Here is a 23,227-nt window from a genome sequence, read left to right on the forward strand (position 1 = left end):
AAGGTCAAGGTGGTAATTTCAGAATTGACGAGAATTGAGTGATAAGATTCTGAGACCATGTGTGTGTTCCGGATGTGCCAGAGCTTAAGTAAAGTATTCATGATGAAGGTTACAGAAGTTGCATGAGTATTCATCCCGGTGCTACTAAGATGTATCAAGACTTGAAGAGGATCTTTTGGTGGCCAGGAATGATGAATGAGGTTATGAGCTTTATGTATGTGTGTTTGATTTGCAAAATTCAAATGTGGATAATTAAAAGTCGTTGGGTTTGATATAACCGTTGTCTATTCCATAGTGGAAATGGGACATCATTTCGATGAACTTTATGTCTGGTTTGCCAAGGACAACGAAAGTTTGTGATACGATTTGGGTCATCATAATAAGTTGACCGAATCGGCTCATTTCCTTCTGATGAGACTTAATTATCCATTGGAGAAACTAGTAGAGATCTATATTGAAAGGGTCGTCAGTATGCATGGTATTCCTTCTAGTATCATATCTGATAGAAATCTAAGATTTACTTTAAGGTTCTGGGAGAGCTTGAAGAAAGTGTTGGGTACGAAGTTGCGGTTTACTCCTGCTTATCATCCACAGACAAATGGTCAGATGTAGAGGACTATCCAATCTTTAGAAGACATGTTGAGAGCTTGTGTGCTCGATAAAGGAGGTGATTGGGATGGATTTCTACCGTTAATAGAGTTTACCTACAACAATAGTTTCCATTCGAGTATCAGAATTGCACCATTTGAGGAGTTGTATGGTAAAAGGTGTAGGACACCTTTGTGTTGGTATGAATCAGGAGAGGGTGATGTAATTGGGTTTGAGATTATCCAACAGACGACATAAAAGATTAAAATGATTCAAGAGAAGATGAGAGCTTTGCAGAGTCGCCAGAAGAGTTACCATGACAAGAGGAGGAAAACACTTGAGTTCCAAGAGGGTGATCATGTGTTTCTTAGAGTTACTCCGATAACCGGTGTTGGTAAAGCTTTAAAGTCTCAAAAGCTCACTCCATGTTTCATTGATCCGTACCAGATTTTGTAGAGGATATGAGAGGTGGCCTATCAGATTGCTTTACCACCATCGCTTGTTAACCTTCATGATGTGTTTCATGTGTCTCAGTTTAGGAGATACATTATGGATTTGTCTCATATGGTCCAAGTGGATGATGTGCAAGTGAGAGATGACCTAACTATTGAGGCATCACCCGTGCAGATAAATGATCGGGAAGTCAAGTAATTATGTGGTAAAGAGATTATCTTGGTGAAGGTAGTTTGGGGAGGACCTGCTGGTGGAAACATGACTTGAGAGCTAGAGAGCCAGATGAGGAAGTCGTATCCGACTCTGCTTGCTTAAGGTAATTTTCGAGGGCGAAAATTCTTTAAATGGGGGAGAGTTGTAACACCCCAATTCTGGATTTATCAAATTATTTAAATTATTATAATTTAATTTAATTATTATGTGTGAGAATTGAATTAATATAGGTGTCAGAGGTGTGTGACCTTGAGGTGGGAGTGTGGAGAGTGACTAGAGATTGGTAGAGGTGGACTAGAATTATTAGAATCCATTTTTAATAATTAAATAACAATATTTTAATTGAATTATTTAACGAAAATGAGAAAACAAAATAATAGAAAATAAAGGGTATTAGTAGTATTCTATTAAAATAAAATTAGAGATGATAAGAGCATTTTGGTGAATAGGGAAATAAGTGAGGGTAATGCTGTAAGTCTCTAATTGAGAGATTAAGTTAATAATAAAAAGGTTAGTAAGGAGTGGTGATACTATGTGAAATCAGAATTTGGTGGAAAGAGGAAGAGACAATGGTTAGGGCATAGAAATATCATCTATTGAAAGAGCTTTGAAGAATTTTGCTGGAGAAATCTAAGGTAAAGGGGGAGAATAACCTTTAATAAGGGCTTATGCATGAGGGGTAGGATAGATGAGTCATTAACCTCTAATGGAGATGATGATTGAGATAATTTATGTGTGTGTTCTTGAGGAGTGATATTCTCTTGATTATCTCGATGTGAATTTCATATGAATTGATGTTTGAAATTCTGAACCATGTATGCATGTGTGTTTTCCACCATTGTTGCAATCATGAAGGTTTTAGAGATGTGATTTCATGATGATTTGATGAAATGGTGATTGAATTGGTAAGTTAATTGGTAGAATTAGGGCTTAATAAGAGTGGGGTTTTAATTTGAGAAGATAGATGTTTGAAATAAGCTATTTTGGTGTTAGGAAGTGTTTGGATGATTTTATAACAGTAAAAGACTTTCAAAATACGTTAAAAACTGGTTTTTTAGGCAAAAATAACAGTTTTTTCGAAAAAAAACTGCACAATATGTAGCGCTACATAAGTGTTAGGAGCCACTACATACATGCTGGGAGCCGCTACATAAATGCTATGTATCGACTCAAAAATGGCAGAATATTTGTTGTACTATCCGACGATTTTGGCCATAAATTTCGCTCCGTAAATCCAAGTGAGATGTCGTTCGAAGCATTGGAAAGCTAACACGCATGGATACTTCATGAAACTACTTGATGAATGTGTTTTAGGAGTGTCAGAAATGTTTTGAGATGATATTTATGACTATTGTGTTGTTGTATGTCTGAGTAGTGATCTAATTGATGAGATTGATTGTATACTTGAGTTGTGCTTAATTATATGACGATGTGCATGTGTGAATATGTTGTTATGGCGAGATGTTAAGTGTTGAGAATAAGTATGAAATATGGGAATATTGTGAATATGGATAATTTTAAGTGATGTTTGTTGTATTGTTGCATGTTTGAAATATAATTCTGTTGAGATGAATTATTAGCATGCTTTTGTTGCACTATTGATTGTTAATGTGCATTTTGTAATTTTGATGTGATGTAATCCATAAAGGGTATTACTTGAGTTGTTAATGCATTTATGTTAGAATCGGAGATGGGTATTAACTCATTGATTTAATGATATGACCATGCATCATAATAGTTGTGTCAAGAGACATGTCTGCTAGTTCAGAGAGTGGACTAGTGGTTTGTCCGAAGCTCAGATAGGGGGTTTGAATCTCAGAGAGGGGGCTCGTGGTTCGCAGAGATTGGAACCCGATTCTTACGAAGAACCAAATGGGGTTCGCAGAGATTGGAACTCGGTTCGTATGAATAACCAAATGTTGAATTGATGCCACATGCATATGCATAGAGTTGCATTAGTTGAGATGCATTGCATAATGAGTTATAAGCATATTGTTAAGTTGTGATCGATTGATGAGTATGAGTGTGAGAATGTATTGTGATATACTATGAATGAGATTGTGTAGAACATGTTGTGTTTGATATCCTATGAATAAGATTATTGTTTGTGATTTCTCACCCCTTTGTTGTTGTTGTGGTATGTGCTCCTCTTTGAAGTACAAATAAGCAGGTAACTGAATAACTTCTTAGAATAGAGGGTGACATGTGGTTATTTGTTCTTTTTAAGTGTTTAGTTTACGTGTTCTGATATGTAACACTAGAAACGTTTTGCAAGTTTTATCTAATCTTTTCGTTAGAGAGTTGATGTATACTCTCATGTTTGATATTTTGATGTTTTAAGAAGATTTCACTTATGAGTTTAATGATGTTATAGAGTGCATTTGAAGTTTAAATGAGTTAGTTAATGCATGCTTTATTATGAGAAGATCCGCTACGATGATATCCTAAGTGAATGTGAGCATACGATGACATCCTAAGTGAAAGTGTTGATTGTTATTTTTATCTGATAAAGTGTTATAGGTCATGTATGTTTAGAAAAGAGAATGTATGGTATCCTAATTGATTATGTGAATACTCTAATTTTATTATATAATTATGCGTGGAGAAAATATGGTGTTACAAGAACCCTCTTATTGAATTTAACTAAATGGTCTAACTTTTTACGGTCTATTCAAATACAAAGCTCAATTAAATAATTAATTAATAATTAATATCAATATGATATAATTAATTAATTAAATACTTGGTCTTATGATTTTTTTTATGGTTTTAAGAGAACTTTCCGTCTCCACGAAAGAACCATTTCCTTGTAAATATATTGTTATACTAATCAATAAGGTAAGAACAATCCAGAAGCTAACATTGTTAAAAAAATTAACAACCAATTTAATTATTACTTTTAAATGAGCCAATTTTTCAAAACACATGATAACAATGTTTTATTCAAATAGTTTGCTTACTTGTAATTAATCTAAAATAAATATATACATTCATGACTCACAAAAATGGACATATAACTTGAACAATAAGTTAAGTGATTTACAATGGAATGGAAGATCATTTTAGGGGTTTATAGAGTCATGACACTTAGGGATTAGCAAGGGATGAGTCATGTCCTAAATAATTAGGACATTTTGATGATCCTAAACTAAGACAAAATTCGATAATATATAAGTCAGTTAAAGCCATCTTAATTTAAAATGAATCGGGGTTGATCCAAAATATATAAAAATTATATTAATAATTTTGTTAAAAAAATACTTTAAAAAATTATTATAGATTTTAAAAACATATATTTAAATAATTGGGTTTTAAAACGCATATACCAAAATTTGTTGATTATAGAATTTTTCTCATTAGAATATTTTAATAACAGTTATTCAAAAAAGGTATTCACAAATTTTTAAAAAATTAATATTTACATTGAGGATTTTTTACCTAATTAACCCACATTTTCGAAGAAATTCCCAAAATAATCCAGTTTTCAAAAAAATTCCCAATATACCCCACTTTTAGAGGGAGGCGCCAATTGGATTGGCGCCCCCTCTTAAAAATTGCAAGGAGGCGCCAATTGGATTGGCTAGGGCACCTGCCCTAACCAATCCAATTGGCGCCTCTTAAAAAAGCCTCAAATGAAAAAACTTCCAACATGAAAGTTGTAGATCTTTTCAAGACAATGAATTTGGATATAAATTTTGCAACATTTGGAATTTTTTTGAGAAAGTTATGGCCAGTTGAAGTTGGACTTCTGAGTTTGTCAACTGTTATCAGACCGATAATGTTTTGTATTATTGCATGTGTTTCTTTTAGGAATATGATTTTTTGTCCAACATAACATTTGAACTAGACATCTTAAATTTTCCAATGCACTTGGTCCCACCTCAAAATAATAAAAAATGAGTGAGTTAGGTCCCTGCGAACTTGACCCAAAATTAGGGTTTATGTCAAAATGACCTATAATGTTTTGAAATTAATGATGAGCTTCCAAGTTTCAAATGGATTTTTGATGAACATGAAAGTTGTTCATATGGCGACTGTTGTTAAAACTTGAATGGAGGCGCCAACTCAATTGCCGAGTCCCTCATAAAATGCCTTTTTTGTCTTATAAATAGATGCGTAGTGTGACCTATTGTTCCACAATTCATATAATCATTTGGCTATCATGTTTGGTGTTCGTCGCCGATACGGTAAGGTGATTTATGCGAGAGACAAACCTCAATTGTTGATGCTGTTTTGGAACATCACCACGTTAGATCAACTGAAGAGGGAGCTGGTTCGATGGTTAGACGGGAAAATACCAGAAGGGGAAAAAATCAGAAGTATTGAGAGACTTGACAGTATCTTTGGTTGGGTGCGAATGAAGACTGATAAGGATGCTAGGGAAATGATGTTCGGTCGAGACGATATTAATTTGATTGTTGTAATTAGTTAGAATTATTTATGTTTTCAGATGTTTTGTACTGATGTTGGTTATGAAACTCGTTGTAACAAGAACTTAATGATATATAATGATTGATTGTTACAGAAATACAATGTTACAAAAAGCATAAGATCTAGATACAATGTTACAAATAGCTTAAGATCTAGATATCATGTTACAATAAGCTTAAGATCTAGATGATGCTCCTTGATTGGGACAGTTGTTTTTGTTGTGTCCTGGTTGACGACAGATACTACATAATCTTATCATTTTATCTGTGGAATCCATCTCTGTTCTTATACGTGTGCTGTTTGGCCTTCCTTTCTTCTTTCTACGCATCTCTTCATTGTGCCAAACAATATCTCCTTCATATGGAGGCCAGTAATCCTCCATTGGTAGTACTGAAAAGCTTTTACTATATACATTCATGATGGTGTTGGCCTTGTACACATCAGATAAATGGGTGTAAGCGTCTTGACGAGTATAAGCGCATGCTGCAATGACATGGGAGCAAGGTATGCGGAAGGCCTGAAATTTTCCACAATCGCACCAACTTCTGTGTAGTTTAACCGCGTAGGCTAAATTTGGTCTCCCCTCGCTGTTGCCCATTGTTTCCTGGACGCTGAAATTTTGTCTATGACGGTCAAACACTGTTACAGCGTGTGTCGTAGCTTTGATGCTCTCCTCTTTCATGACCTTCATGCAACATTCACTGAATACTTGTCCGGACATTAACACTGCACTCCATCTTTCACCTCTGCTTGCGAACATAGAAGCCAACCTATAATAGGTTGATCTTACCAAGGCGGTTATGGGCAGGTTTCGAATTCCTTTGAAAACCCCGTTCATGCATTCCACAATGTTTGTTATCATGTGGCCCCATCGACAACCACCGTCAAATGCTCTTGTCCACTGCTCTACTGGGATGTTATTTATCCATCTCCCCGCGTCTTCATTAGACAGTCGAATCTCATCACGATAATATTGAAAAGATGGTTGAGTTAAAGCATACCCAGCATTCACCACCTTCTTGCGAAGATTCTTATCTTTTATAGCACGCATGAAGTTTTGTGCAATGTGTCTGATACAGTAGACATGTGTAGAAGGAGGATCATGCCATCCGTTGTCATGGTTGTTGTAGGCACTTTCGATGGCAGCATGTCTATCAGAAATCAGACATAGATTGGCTTGTGGAGCGACATGCGTTCTGAGATGTCGAAGAAAGAAACCCCATCCAGCAGCCGTTTCACCTTCAACAAGAGCAAAGGCAATGGGAAATACATTGTTGTTACCGTCTTGTGCAACTGCCATGAGCAACGTACCCTTGTATTTTCCGTATAACCAAGTGCCATCAATTTACAGGAGAGGTTTGCAGAAAGCGAAACCTTTGATGCACGGGTCAAATGCCCAAAAGAGACGGTGAAATATTCTATTACCTGTAGCACAGGTTCCGTCTGGCATCATTGCTGGCACTGTCTCCAGAATTGCCACAGTTCCTGGGACATAAGTTTTTAGTGCCCATAAAAACCGTGGTAATTCCTTGAATGAGTCCTCCCAGTTACCGAAAACCTGCTCAACAGCCTTTGTCCTCGCAATCCATGCTTTCTTGTAAGATGAAGTATAATTATATGTTGTTCGGATATGGGATATAATTATACTCACCTTCACTGATGGGTCTTTATTTACCAATGGCAGAATGTCTCGACATATCAAAGTTGTGCTCAGTTTACGGTGATCTTGTTGAACGGTTGTTGCGACGCAACTGTGTGGTGGGTCTATTGAAGCGATCTCCCAAGAGTCATTTTTCTTCTTGTAAGATGCAGCCAAACGAAACTTACAAAGCATGTTACGACATTCGATAACATACCTTCTAGAATCAGTGCGTTTCACCGTAAAGTCAGCAAAGTTGTTCATGTGGTATTTTTTGATTGCCAAGACACATTCCTCTTTGGTACGAAACATGTCTCCAACCTTTAATTCGCCTACTGGTCTCGGATACGGATTATAGAAGACACTGTCGGACATTTCATCGTCGTGAAGATCCATATTTTTCATATGTTGAGGAGGAATATAGGCATGAGTAGGAGGTATTGGTGGTTGTTGAGCCTCATCTTCATCGTCGTTATTCAGGATGTGATCAACCTGTATCTCAGTCTCCTCTTCTTCTTCATCAACAACATCGACCTCTACTTCTGCTTCTGGGTTGAGTTCATCTGACCATTGTGCATCATCTGCAGCATCTCCACCAGCTGGATCCTGATCTGTTAGTTGAGACTGTTGAGACGGTATACATGGTTGTAGAGTAATGTACAACTTGATACAATCCATGCCTTAATGTTCATGACTAAGAAACATGCTTTCAACATCTTCATCGTCTCGTATCTTTAGGGGGAAAAACTTGCATTGACCATTCTCAAAAAATATAGGATTCTGATATGTCATCTTTGACACAATACCTGATGCTATAAAGGATTGTATTCTTTTTTTGAAATGCAAAAATGTTGCATTTCTCTTCATCGTGACTCTAATGGTATCAGTGTTTCTAAAACAAAAACCATGAAGCTCAGAGTCAAAAGTTTCACCGTTGCAGTGAACGTTGATACTGTATAATGATGAAGATGACATTTTGGAGATGAAAACTATTTTGCAAGTGCAGATGAATGTGAGTGAAGATGAAAAGTATTTTGCAGATGATAAGTATTAATGTGAGTGAAGATGAAAAGTATTTTGGAGATGAAAAGTATTTTGCAAGTGCAGATGAATGTGATAGTAAGACACTTAAATAGATGGTATCAGTGTCTCACATTGAAGCTAGTCTGAGATACCTTGTCAAGCATGCAAGTAATTTCTGAGATGAGGTGTCTGTCATGCAAGACAGCGTGAGTTGATGTGTCAAGCATGCTAGCTAGTCAAGAGTTGATGTGTCTGTCATGCAAGACAGTGTGAGTTGATGTGTCAAGCATGCTAGCTAGTCAAGAGTTGATGTGTCTGTCATGCAAGACAGAAGTGAGTATTCAGCATGCAGGATACTAGAGAGCCACGTGTCAGAGATGACGTGTCAATCCTGCAAGACAGTGTGAGTTGATGTGTCAACCAGGCAAGGTATCAAGAAGCTAGTCATCAGCATGCAGGAGACAAGACAGACACGTGTCGGACACCTAAGATGGTCAGAGATGATGTGTCAACCAGGCAAGGTATCAAGAAGCTAGTCATCAGCATGCAGGAGACAAGACAGACACGTGTCGGACACCTAAGATGGTCAGAGATGATATGTCAATCATGCAAGCCATCCATAAGTGATTTGTTCAGCATGCAGGAGACAACAATGCCACTTGTCAGACATGCAGAAGGTGGCGCCAATTGGTTTGGCGCCTACCTTTAAGCCTTGTACATGGTCGCCAATTTGAATGGCGCCCCCATGGAGTCAGTCCTCGAAACCAAGCATTCAGAACTAACCTTGCATGCATGTGCCCTAGGGTGTCGCCAATTTGAATGGCGCCCCCACTTTAATATTGCACATGGTCGCCAAATGAGGTGGAGACACCATACAAACACAATTTTTCATGCACTCCTCCATTTGCCTATAAATTGATCCACTCTTTCAACAATTCTTCCACACCAACATTCTCACTACTTCATCTACATTTCTCACTACTTCTTTTACAATTTCATCTTCAACAAAATCTTCCATTTTCATCTACACCAACTCCCCAGCAATATGTCTTTACTCACAATAGGCGAAACACACAGAGGAACAGTTGCAAACATCGCGACATACGTAAGTTTTTTCTTATACTTCTTTTTTATGTTTCATCTCCACCAACCCCATTTTATTTTTAAATACCGACTTAGTCAAGTGTTACATTATTTCTATTATAGGAGGTCTCAAGGTTTCGAACTCGAGTCCACGAATTTGTCCCAATGGACCCGATGATTCAACCTTATGTTGAACTCGCCGGTTTTGGTCACCTTAGCAAAATTATGTCTTGGTCTATAGATAACAAGTTCATTCTAGCCTTATGCGAAAGATGGAGGCCAGAGACACACACATTTTGGTTTCCAACCGGTGAGTGTACCGTGACGTTAGAAGACGTCTACATGCTTTTAGGACTACGAATTGAAGGCAAAGCTGTTAATGGTAAGACCAACTATGCAAATTCAATTTGCATGGAGCTTTTAAACACTGATTTGTTAGATGATAATGCTAGGGGACAAGGTATACTACTTTCACGCCTAAAGTCATATTATAATAATTTTTATTTAGATGAGCATTCTACCGAAGATGCTCGAATCATCAAAACTAGGTGTTACATTATGTTGTTACTAGGATCCTTTTTATTTCCCGAAGGTAGTGGTTCTAGCATGCATATTATGTACTTACCTTTACTTAGACATATAGATAGAATAGGTAGTTATAGTTGGGGATCCGCATGTCTAGCCTATCTCTATAGTTCTTTGTGCAAAAACTCCCACAAAGATACTTCTACATTTTCTGGATGTGCTGTTTTGCTACAAGCATGGGGATGGTCAAGACTACCGTCTCTAGCACCGGTCAATAGCAACCCCTTCACTTTTCCATATGCAAAAAAGTAAGTTGTTTAAACTGCTATATCTTTACTTCCTTCCTTACAGTTTATTACCCATAACTAATTTATTTTAACTTTTTGGTGTAGATGGTCGGCACGCGGTATGAATTACAGCAGATGTCCGAGACATTGTATTACTCAATATCGCAACCTGTTGGATCACCTTCGACCGGCAGACGTAAGCAAAATAATTTCATTATTTCTTCATATTATGTTGACTTTTTCTACATTCATTTAAATCCTATCATCTTTAACATTTCAGTTCATTTGGCGTCCATACCTTAATATGGATCATGAGCATCAGATCAACCCTGAAGACGCAGCCGTATGGACAACATGCACACCGATAATACGGTTCACAACAGTGGAGCTGCACAACACCGACCGTGTGAAGCTGCAGTTTGGTATGGTCCAGAATATCCCAGATCCCCCAGCTAGCCTAGGAGAATGGCATATGCGTAAAGTGAACGACCAATGGAACTACAACCCTTGGCAAACCTTTGCAAGATCAGAGTGTCGCAAGTGGAAGCACCGTCATGACCATGTCTTAACTGACGCAGTCATGCCAAATGAGGTAAAACCAAGTCGTACTTATATGGCTTGGTATAGATCAGTTGGATTTCAATTCATCGCCGATGATATGTACCTCTATGACCCACGCCAGACAAGTTACACACAAGAAGGATCAACATCTAACCCCCAACAACATTCTCAGCCCGGTTACTCACAACCACCTATCCGACAAACTTTCCGTTCCACAAACACACAAACATACCACCAAAACATGCCATTCACCCAACCCCAAAACCAAGAACATCCCCCATACCACCACCAACAAATGGACCATCAACCTTCGACCGAACATCGCTTCGCACCCACACCATCACCCTACCAAAGTCGCCTTACCCAAAACACTAACCGCCCCATCACCTACCGTAGCCAAGAACCCCAAACATCACAATACCAAAACATCCCACAACCATATCTCTTCCAAACACCCCAACAACCTTTCCAACCTTTCCTAGACCCATCATTGTCACCCATGTCCCCCTTCAACCGTCCCGGTCGCCCATCCATGAGTCAACCACACCCCAACTTCTCTGGCATGGGTCATGAGCTCAGCTACGCCGGTACACCATCATTGAATACTGAAGACTATGCTGAGTTGGCTGAATACCTCAACGGATCTTCTCCTGTAGGAGGTAATGACGCTCCTGGACCATCAGATGAACAAACACCGGTGCAGAATCGTCAACGTGGGTTAGGGCCAAGGGTTAGGGTAGCTAGGGGATGTGGGACCGGAGGTCGGTTAGGTGATCCCGGTCATCACCATTAGGATTCTTTGTGTAAAATCCAAATTTTATTAATATCAATTCGTATTATGTCAAATTTATCTTTGTGTAAACTCCAAACATTAGGTTTCTTTCATAATTCTAAAATAAACACATATCATAATACAAAAATTTATAGGTCAGAAACCCTAATTCAAGGACTTGTTATTGTTATGTTAAAGGGCTTGAATTTGGTCCCTTTTGGCAAAATTCACATACACATATTTTGACAGAAACCCTAATTTTGGGTCAAGTTCGCAAGGACCTACCTCACTCATTTTTAATTATTTTGAGGTGGGACTAAGTGCATTGGAAACTTTAAGGTGTCTACTTCACTTCTTATGTTGGACAAAAATTCATAACTCTAACACAAACACATGCAATAATACAAAACATTATAGGTCAGATAACAGATAAAATGTCAAAGAGTCCAACTTCAGGTGCCCATACCTAACTCATAAAAATTGCAAATGATGCAAAACTTTAGTCCAAATTCATTATCTTGAAAAGATCTACAACTTTTATGTTGAAGGTTTTGTCATTTGAGGCTTTTATCATTCAAACTAAAGGGCTTGAAGTTGGTCCCTTTTGGCAAAATTCACATACACTTGTTTTGACATAAACCCTAATTTTGGGTCAACTTTGCAGGGACCTAAATCACTCATTTTTTATTATTTTGAGGTGGGACCAAGTGCATTGGAAAATTTAAGATGTCTAGTTCAAATGTTATGTTGGACAAAAATTCATATTCCTAAAAGAAACACATGCAATAATACAAAACATTATCGGTCTGATAACAGTTGACAAACTCAGAAGTCCAACTTCAACTGCCCATAACTTTCTCATAAAAAATCCAAATGATGCAAAATTTATATCCAAATTCATTTTCTTGAAAAGATATACAACTTTCATGTTGGAAGTTTTTTCATTTGAGGCTTTTTTAAGGAAGGCGCCAATTGGATTGGCGCCCCCTCTTAAAAATTACACACAGGCGCCAATTGGATTGGCTAGGGCAGGTGCCCTAGCCAATCCAATTGGCGCCTCCTTGCAATTTTTAAGAGGGGGCGCCAATCCAATTGACGCCTCCCTCTAAAAGTGGGGTATATTGGGAATTTTTTTGAAAACTGGGTTATTTTGGGAATTTCTTCGAAAATGTGGGTTATCTCGGTAAATTTGCCTTACATTGACATGATTAAAAAATATAAACTTAATTGAATAAGGAAAAATTAATAAAAAAGGAAGATGCTAAATAAATAAATAAAAATAATAATAAATAATTATTTTTTTACTCAAAATTTAAGTATTTTATTATGCTTCAAAATAAGTTATATCACCGATATTAAATACTATATCTCAAGAAAATTGTATCACTAATATTAAGTTTTTATATTTCAAGAAATGTGAGATTAAATGTAGTGTATTTTAAGTGAAAAATTATTTCACATCATTATCTAATAAAATCTTAACATTCAATTATATTATATGTCAACATTTTAAAAATAAAAATATGATTTAATATAATATATATATTTTTCCTCTTGAAACATTATATTTGAAAAAATTAATAAAAAATATATTAATTTAATTATTAATTAATTGGTTAGTTAATAAATAGAGTTGCGAGGTTTGATTAAAGAAGGGAAACAAAAGAATAATAGGTATTTTGTTGACTAAATGATATGGCGTTAATTGATAAAATATTATTTTATTTTAATTTAATTATTATAGATTTTTGAGGAAATTTTAGATGAAAAAATTTGTAGGATATTTTTTATTTGGTTGAATAGTTAAGTGGTTAAAGTAATAAAATGAATAAGTGAGATGTGAGGAGTCGAATCTTCATCCTTCCCCATATTCCATTTATATTCTTATAATTACCTATCGAGAGCTCTCTAAATGTGACAATTATAAAATTATTTTGGTGAAAGAATTATATATATATATATTTTAAAACTAATTTTTTAGACATTAAAGTCAAATATACATTTTACAAGAAACACTAAAGTCAAATATTAAAAAACTGATATTTGGATTTAATAATTCATACATATACTTTATGCATATACTAGTATCCTGGCTGGAAATTGTGAGCAAAGGGGAAGATATGGATGAGGATAACGCAGAAGCATTTGTGGTTCATTCTATTCCACGTTATCCATTCTCGCTTAATTATTCACTATCCCCCAAACTAGTCACTCTCATTTCAATTTTGAATCTACTTCATTTCCACACTCCAATTTCCCACTACTTCGCTTTCTCCATTTCCTTTTCTACTATATTAATATCTAACGGAATCAATAAACCCCTTTTCACATTAAACCCTTTCTCTCTCTCTAATCAATGGCTTCCATGCCCAGAATCATTCTCAGAGACCATAGAATTGGATCGTTCGATGCGATTCTTAAGCCAAATTATACTTATCTCCCTCGGAGAAACTTTGTTAATAGCCATCTAGGTATGTTGTAATGTGTAATGTTTGATCTGTGTTTTTTTATTTCGTTTTGTTAACGTGTTTTGCGTTGTTGTTTGTGTTTTTTTTAAGACGTGAGAAGCGATTTTGGAAGAAGCTGTGCGGTTAGAAGTGAATTGTGGGGCGAAAAAACGATTGTTGCGGCTGCTAGATTCCCTTTAGTTTCTCTGAGTTCTAAAAGGTACACTAATCTTTTTTAAACATGCAATGAGTCTAGTGGCACAGACACCTCACAATGAAGGCATGAATGGGGCCCGCCACGGGTTAGTGTCATGGTTCTGGGTTTATGTTTGGTTTAGCTTTTGGAAAGATTCTGAGGTGTTTGGTTCTTCTAAAATATAATTGTTTCTGCCCTCCAGAATTGATTCTATTTGAAACTAGAATTCGTAGCTTTTGAGTTTAAGCATGATTTTTACATTGAAATTTAAGGTTCAACTCAATTTTGCATAAAGTCATCCAAATATAAATCACTTTTCATTCAACTCAGTTAACCATAATCAATTTTACAAAATCAATTCACTCAAAATCAATATTTTCCCATTGAGAACCAAACATGCACTAAATATTGAAAAAAAGTGTTTTATTTCATATAATTGGAGTTTATGGAAGGATTTGAGTATATGGAATTAATACTTCCGGATGCAGGCTAGGATGATAATACGAGGTAGCTAAGCTAGGGTGGCTTTTGTTTTTTTATTGTTGAATGGATAGAAGTTTTGTAGATTGTTAAAAAAGATGGAAAACTGTTAAAGCTCTTGTATGAAGCGCTAGTCTGTTCTTGCACATGTATTATTGATTGTCTTCAAGTAAAGATTTGTACTATGTTGAGATTTAAGTTACGCGTTCTATTTGTACAATGCACTGGATAATATTCTAACTTGTGAAATTTATAAACATTGTAATCTATGCGCTTTTATTGAAATTTAGCTTTTCGGTGCACATTTTAATCTAAGTCATTAGAGATACCCTCAGGCTCAGATTGTTTTTTCTCATTCGTAAGTAATGTAACTACGAAAATTCTTACTGTGAAGTAATCCTCCTGTTCTCAATGTTAGGTTTATGATTTATTTCATTGCTGGAATTAAACTATGTGCTCTTAATGGTTAGCATGTATTGTCTTCCTTTCCTCCTTTACTTCTTGAAAAAAAAAAACTTATCTGCATGATAGCATTGTGTTCATTTTCACATTATTTAAAATGAAAATTGGATTGAAAAAGGCCTAACCACCATATGACAGTGTTTCTCTAAATCTGTTATGTATTAGTCCGGCACTGACCGGTGAATTGTCTTTTTTAAAAGATGCTTGTACAGGACTGAATGTTAGGTGGTTAAGAATCATCACAAGAATTAAATAAGTATAGCAGAGATGGGGATGTTGTGTTGAATGTGTGGTAAGACTAGACATGTTAAGATTAAAAATGAAAATATTAGAGTGTTGGGGTATCACTTATAGTAGAAAAGATGGTGGAAAATAGACTTAAGTGGTTCGGGCATGTAGAGAGAAGACTTAAGGGAGTAGATCATGTTGAGAGGAGTCAAACAGTTAAAGGTAGAGGAAGACCTAAAAAAACTATAAGAGAAGTTATTAAGAAAGATATCGAGATTAATGATTTGGATAAAAGCATGGTCTTGAATAGAACATTATGACTGAAGTTGATCCATGTAGCCGACTCCACTTAGTGGAATAAGACTTGGTTGTTGTTGTTGTTAAAAGGTTCTTGAGTATTTTGTTTAACATTCTCTTGGTAAGTGCTAATGACTTGTGTATTGCTATGTTTAGGAACTCACAGATATTGTGCTCAGCTACAACAAACATTTCTGGAGATATTCCTGAAAGTGCCGGGGGCCTGACCCAGTATGAGAAAGTTATTGAAACTCTAACCACTCTTTTTCCCCTGTGGGTAAGTCTAAGATTTTTCTTCTTCTACCTACTATCTTTCCAATTTCATAGTCATACTTATTCAGTTTTTCAAAGCTGTCTGACTTTAACTTACATGTGCAGGTCATCTTGGGGGCTATCCTCGGTATTTACAAGCCAGCTGCTGTAACAACTCTGTCTCTCTGCAGCTATTTTCATGGTTGAGTAAAATATTTTATTAACTACTATATTGTTATGACTTTATTCCAGGTTACTTGGTTGGAGACGGACCTTTTTACTCTTGGCTTGGGTTTCCTCATGCTCTCTATGGGTTTGACATTGACATTTGACGATTTCAAACGATGTCTGCGAAATCCGTGGACTGTAAGTAACAATCACTTGTGTTTAAAGGAAATCTTCTGTCTGTTCCTCCTTTTCAACAATATTATTTATTTTGCTTTTGCAGGTGGGTGTGGGGTTTCTTGCACAATATTTTGTCAAGCCCTTGCTAGGCTTTGTCATTGCAATGGTATTTTTTTATTTGTTTTTTAGCATGTTCATGTTTTGCTATTGTACTGCTTCAATTAAACTAGTTCTTGATATGTGTCATGCCCTGTTATATTTTAAACTACCTCATAAGATTGTCATCAAAGAAATAATATCAATGATATTGATTTATTGAGTGTTTTGTACCTTGTTGGACGTAACATAGCTCGTTATTTATTGAGGCCATTTTTAGGATATGCAGTATTTTTTTGGGGGTGTGTGGGTTAATTGGTTAAAACAACCATAGCTTAATGCCTATTGATGTCTATCACTTCTATTTTTTGTTCTGTTCACGTTGTTTTCTTAAAAAAGTGTATTTATTGTAATTTGAGACCAAAATTTGTAAGATTGGTTATTTATTTCTTACTGCTAGCTGATGTGGTGTGGATCATAAGAATCTATATCATGCCAAATCTGCTAACATTAATTTCTGTTTTTCAGTCACTAAAACTTTCACCTCCTCTTGCAACGGGTCTTATTTTGGTCTCATGTTGTCCTGGAGGCCAGGCATCAAATGTTGCAACATATATATCCAAGGGAAACGTTGCTCTCTCTGTTCTAATGACGACGTATGTGTAACTCACATTTCCTTGTTTGGTTACCTTTGTATTTTCTATTTTATTTTTTCTCTGACTTATTTTGGTCGCTATTCAGTGATTTCTGTATTCGATGAGCTATTTGCATTTCCTTATATAATTTATATATGAAATTACCATTTCTCCCATAGTTAGAAAAATTCCTTACCAATTTTTTTTCTCTCTGTTCTTGTTTTCTAAATTAGTCCTATTATTTTAATGTATTTATAATAAACTCTTAAGTTGTTGTTACATGTTATATAGTTTTTTCTGTTTTTGATTAAGCTCAGTAAAATAAAACATTTTATGACTTAAAAATTCTGGTTGTAGTGTTCTGTAGGTTTACTTCTAGTAGTTTGAGTATGAAGTAAATAATATCATTTTCAGGCTTGTAAGTTGTAGTGTTGGACTTATATGTAATATAAATTAGTTTTTATTATATTTGTTGTATTTTATGTTTTATTTACTGTCATAATAAAATGAAACAAAACAAAAGTTGAATAACTGATCCTGTACAAATTGATTTAGATTAAATTGGATCAGATCATATATGAATTTAGGAACCATTCTATGTTAAAATAGTAATACCAATAGGATTGGATTTAGTTATCTTTTGTACCACAATCCTATCATGCCTAAATTTGTGGTACTGTATATATCTTACCGAAATGTGAAGAGCCTTTGCACCTTCTCTGAGTGCAACTTTAATGTCATCTTCAAACATGCAACTTAAATGTGTCACTGTTGCAATTTTTTCATGTTATACCTAATGAAATATTTTTAGCTTTGCTATTTTTGTATTTTGTAGCTGCGATGAATTTATCTGGTTTTTATTAATATTGTCATCTAAAGGAGTATTTTTCGGAAGTCAGGTTACCAACATGTTATTTACCATTCTACAGGTGTTCAACTGTCGGAGCTATTATTATGACCCCACTTCTAACAAAGCTTCTAGCTGGTCAACTTGTTCCAGTTGATGCTGCTGTAAGTTGTGGCTTGACTATTTTTTAGCATGAAAGGAATGTTAATAAAATGCGTAGTTGACACTTGACATTACAAATCGAACTATCTCCTAATCATGTGAAAAAGTACGGCCCTTTTTCTTTGTGAAAACATTTTTTATTTTTTATTTTCTAGAAATGTGTTTTCTTTTTATCTTGTTAATAAGATGTGAGACTCTTGAAGTGAACTATTATGATGGAGAAGATGAAAAGATAGCTAGGGATGATGCATTTTGAAAATAATGAAAACAATTTTTTTTTGCATTTTCTTTGTTTCCAAAAATGCACAGAATTGTTCACTTCAAGAGTCTATTATCTCTTGTTAGCATGTAAAATTAACTCATATTTTAGAATAAAAATAGAAAATGTTTTCACAATGTTAACAGGGCCTCAGTATCTAGAATGACTTTGTTTTTTTTCCAAAATACTCTGTTCTGGCCGTACTGTAATTTTTTCACATTATTTCGGACAAAATTCCATGATATCTTATATTTTTATTTTTTTCATTCATTCATGAAATTGTTGTTACTTTTCCAGGGCCTGGCATTAAGCACCTTTCAGGTTGTTTTAGTCCCTACAATTGTGGGAGGTAAGATATGGTTATCTGAATCTTTCTAGTTGTGTGTTAGGGTTGGTTGGATGAGCACTTGAACTTATATTCTAATGTGTCTCCATTTGGTGTAAGATTTGGTTCTTAAAGATTAGGATGATTTTGAAAATGTTTTTGCTATATCTGGCAGTTTTGGCAAATGAGTTTTTCCCCAAGTTCACTTCAAAGATAATCACAGTCACACCTTTGATAGGAGTTATCTTGACCACTCTCCTTTGTGCAAGCCCAGTAAGTTGAACAAGTTATATGAGATGATGCGCATTGGCTTTAATCTCCTTTAGCCAACAGTTTACTTGGTATTATCATCACTTTTCATTCTCGCTTTACATGGATATTCACATTTATTAACCTTTCAGATAGGGCAAGTTTCAGAGGTCTTAAAAACTCAAGGAGCACAATTGATATTGCCAGTTCTTGCTCTACATGCTGCTGCATTTGCTATTGGTTATTGGATTTCGAAACTGTCATTTGGCGAATCCACATCACGTACAATATCGATTGAGTGTGGGATGCAGGTATGCTTTCTCTTCATACGACAGACATCATCCATTGTTATCGTAGAACTTGTATAAGAAGGTAACTCCACTTGGTAGTGCTTTAGGCTTGATAGTTTTATAGTAACATTTTAATTATTGTTTGCAGAGTTCTGCACTTGGATTCTTGCTTGCTCAGAAACACTTCACAAACCCCCTTGTGGCTGTTCCTTCTGCTGTCAGCGTTGTCTGCATGGCGGTAAGATAGGACATTTTCCCCTTTCTATTAGACTTTTTTAGTTTTGCTCATTTCTTGTAGAAGAATTTAGGATGTTATCAATGATAATTACTTATTACTGTTGTCATGCAGCTTGGTGGGAGTGCTCTAGCTGTGTATTGGAGGAATACTCCAATTCCCATTGATGACAAAGATGACTTTAAGGAATGAAAATCATGGCATATTATCTATGCATTACATGCCCTATGAATTTTTTTCCGCCCTTGTTTAGAAGATATTAATTTATGCATTAGTTGATAAGGAAGTTTTGTTTTTGAATTCATGTAGCATTGCAATATGTTTAGAGTTTTAAGAATTTAGGATAAGTTTGCAACAATTTATACCAGGGAGAAGAGTGATAACAAACAATATATCCCTATGTAGCAACAAAAAAGGGGCAACCTACAGAACTCTTGCCATGGTTTTATCCAATGAAGAGTCGAATCCACTGTGGTTCTATTATCTTGCATTTGCTAGTGGTTGATTCAACCAATTGCACTAGATGTTTGGTTTTCCCTTTTGAAGTTGATTTTATATCTAAAATCGATTCTACCTGATGCAAGGTGTTCCGGGCCGGCAGGATTGTATTGGCACCCTCACACTTTAGATGAAATGACTTTACTGCCCTTTAAAAATTCATTTTTCTTTCATCTCTTTCGATTGATCCGGTGCACAAATAAGAAAAGAGGAAATCATTTGCATACCAGAACAGTTAAAGACAAATAGATCCGGTGTTTCGGAAAATTCTTCATCAGACCGAATCTGTTTGTTTTGACTGCTCCGGTAAGCAATGCAGGGTGTTTTCCTCTCTTCTCTCACTTGTTAAAGGTTGGGTGGCATCATATTTTTATAAAACTTAGTAGGTTTTTTTTTTTAATTTATTTATTAATAATTTTATTCTTAACCTAAATATTATTCGACATAAATCTAAACTGTAACATCTTATTGTTGACATGTTTTCCTCTCTTCTCTCACTTGTTAAAGGTTGGGTGGCATCATATTTTTATAAAACTTAGTAGGTTTTTTTTTTAAATTTATTTATTAATAATTTTATTCTTAACCTAAATATTACTCGACATAAATCTAAACGGTAACATCTTATTGTTGACATAAATATTATTTCCTCGACATAAATCTAAAATAACATTTTATTGTAGTTAGGTGTAACATCTTATTGTTGTGTTATGTCAGGGTAAACATGTTCCTTTTTAAATATTATTTTTTTAAAAAAAATTTGCTCATTTTTAATTGTATAAAAAGACAAAATTATATTTTTGCTCATTTTTAATAGTATCAATTATATTTTTGTCAAAATTATCCATTGGTAATTATTAGAGAGAAAAAAAAGTAAAATAAATAATTAAGAATATTATAGCTAAAAGAAAAATTATTGTTTGAAAAGTAATAATAATGATTAGTTTTTTTGTATATATAAAAAGACAAAAAATGACATTTAAAAAAGAACGGAAAGGGTACATCCTCCGATCACTATTACTCTGGCTGTTCTTTTTTAAGTGTCATTTTTTTGAAAAAAAATTGTTTCTTTTTAATTGTCACTTGTACCATTCAAGATAATATTAATTGCATTTTTGTCAAAATTATAGAGAAAAAAAAGTAAAATTTATGTAATAAATAATTAAGGGTATTATAGATAAAAAAGAATTATTGTTTGAAAAGTAACAATAATGATTAACTTTCTTGGTATGTATAAAAAGTAAAAAATGACACTTAAAAAAGAATGGAGAAAATATAAGCAAATTTGACTTTTTTTGATACATACTGTACCTATCCACATATGGTCTATATACATTCACAATCAAATGTGTCAAAAAAATCAAATTTACTTATAATAATAACCGAAGGATATACATAATTTTACCTAAATCTAAAATAACGTCTAACTATCACTGGCTATGTGTCGGGATGTCTTATCATTTTCATAATAATGATGGTTGCTCTGCAAGTGTCGCTTGCATTAACCTTGATATTACTCTTATATTATCTTAGTCTTATTGAACCTTATTTTCTCGTCAATGTCAATCGTGGGGCTTGCATTCACCTTGATAAGACCCTTAGTTTCATAATTGTGAAATGTACTTTACATTGCTCTTATATTATCTTAGTCTTGAACTCAAACTTCTTGCACCTTATTTTCTCGTCAATGTCAATTATGGGGGAATCATAATTGATTTTAACTATTCTTCGATTGTTATTATAGTAAACAATAAATTTAAATTTTCTCGAATTTGGATTTTAGATTTACGAGGGTGGTGTTTTCAGTAACAATAAATTTAAATTGAGGGTTCATACCGTTAAAGTAAACAATGCAATGTAAAAATATTGATTTTTTTAATGATTTCCTTGCAACACCTAAAGAATATTGATATAACATTCAAAGCAATGCAGTTTATACAAAAGTGTTACCGCAATATAGTCCATTGAAAAATGTCGGTGCAATGTTGTTCATACAAAAGTGTCGGTGCAACGTAGTCCATACACAAGTGTCAATCATCATCAAGTCCAATTATTGATTCTGGTAGATCTACATGCTGCCTCTTTTGTGTGCACGTGTTCTATGACTTCATGTTCCCGATGCCTTTTGTGATCCCAATATGTTGTTTCTCATTCTCTTCTACTTTCACTACCATTCTCTCTCTCCAACGATCAGTGACTATAGGAAATGTGTAATCTTGCCTCAACTTCAAATGAATCTAATAAAAATTTGTTTACAAAACCAACTTCAATAAGTGCAATCTTGCCTCAACTTCAAATGAATCCAATAAAAATTGTTGACAAACCCAACTTCAATAAGTTTGTGTCTACTTGAAGATATAACTAGAGATAACATAAATGAAAATAAAATGATGCTCAGGTTCGTGGACAGGGTAAGTAATATAATAATGTACTTAAAAGCAATATGATAACCCATGTCAGGAATTGTCATCCACTTGTCACACCCTTAAACACTGAAGTTAGATATTATTAATGAATTCATAACATCTAAAACAGATACATTGAACAATTTGGAATACACATCACTACTTGTGAAAAACTTCACCATCTAGTTGCGTCTAAATCAATGACTAAGACTCCCCCATCCAAGATAATCACAAATAGCATGGAAACCACAATTACCATGAGTCTCCACATCTTTAATATCTTCAATATAGTCATACAAAAATACAAGAAACTGTGACAAGTGTGGCTTGGAGACATAGTAGACAAATGACTTATGGGAAGTTTCTTAGATGATCTATAAGGTGACTTGTTGAGACTTTTCAATACAAAGTTCGTGATGCACATCATCCTCCCTCCCTTTTTTACTATTTATAACCACCTTTTTGAACTTAAACTTCACAGGTGGCAGACACATATAATTTGTACAAAGATATGTAAGTTCAGATAGATTTTTCTTCAAAACTCTATAAGCAATAACATCTAAGGTCCTAATGTACTTCTTCAAATGTTCACAATCCCATTGAAGTTCAGTTGTGTCCCATTTTATTCTTCAATGACTTCATACTCTTCCATATGTAATTTCCTCCAAAATGTATGAATGATATCCTAGGGAACAAATTCCCTTTGTACTTGAAGAGATGCAAGTTCACATGAACAAGGGAGACCATGAGTTGTTTTAATGAATCATCCACATGCAACCTTATCAACATATAATGGTTTCATTATTTCAAACTATTTTGCAATGTGGTGTTTACACTATCTTGACATGAAACCATATATGTTAAAGCTCAATGAAGTTATGCTCCTCAGTAATACACATTTCACACAAGATAAGACCAATGTGTTGTATCTTGATACATGTTGTAGC

At 34.8% G+C, this 23,227-nt stretch overlaps 2 protein-coding genes across 2 annotated transcripts; both read left to right on the plus strand.

The window, feature by feature from the left end:
- Positions 1 to 9,501: 9,501 nt before the first annotated feature.
- Positions 9,502 to 11,642, plus strand: LOC127073624 (protein MAIN-LIKE 2-like). The gene is made up of 3 exons (XM_051014798.1): positions 9,502 to 10,263; positions 10,348 to 10,438; positions 10,523 to 11,642. The coding sequence occupies exons 1-3, from the start codon at positions 9,596 to 9,598 to the stop codon at positions 11,594 to 11,596; spliced, it is 1,833 nt and encodes a 610-aa protein (XP_050870755.1). The 5' UTR covers positions 9,502 to 9,595; the 3' UTR covers positions 11,597 to 11,642.
- Positions 11,643 to 13,671: 2,029 nt separating this feature from the next.
- Positions 13,672 to 19,870, plus strand: LOC127073625 (sodium/pyruvate cotransporter BASS2, chloroplastic). Its single transcript, XM_051014799.1, has 13 exons — positions 13,672 to 14,046; positions 14,134 to 14,242; positions 15,842 to 15,962; positions 16,064 to 16,105; positions 16,190 to 16,303; positions 16,386 to 16,448; positions 16,907 to 17,034; positions 17,943 to 18,024; positions 18,579 to 18,630; positions 18,782 to 18,879; positions 19,008 to 19,166; positions 19,294 to 19,383; positions 19,495 to 19,870. The coding sequence occupies exons 1-13, from the start codon at positions 13,932 to 13,934 to the stop codon at positions 19,570 to 19,572; spliced, it is 1,251 nt and encodes a 416-aa protein (XP_050870756.1). The 5' UTR covers positions 13,672 to 13,931; the 3' UTR covers positions 19,573 to 19,870.
- The last annotated feature ends 3,357 nt before the right edge of the window (positions 19,871 to 23,227 follow it).

This window comes from Lathyrus oleraceus, chromosome 4 (assembly GCF_024323335.1).
Source record: "Lathyrus oleraceus cultivar Zhongwan6 chromosome 4, CAAS_Psat_ZW6_1.0, whole genome shotgun sequence".
NCBI classification, from domain to species: Eukaryota; Viridiplantae; Streptophyta; class Magnoliopsida; order Fabales; family Fabaceae; genus Lathyrus; species Lathyrus oleraceus.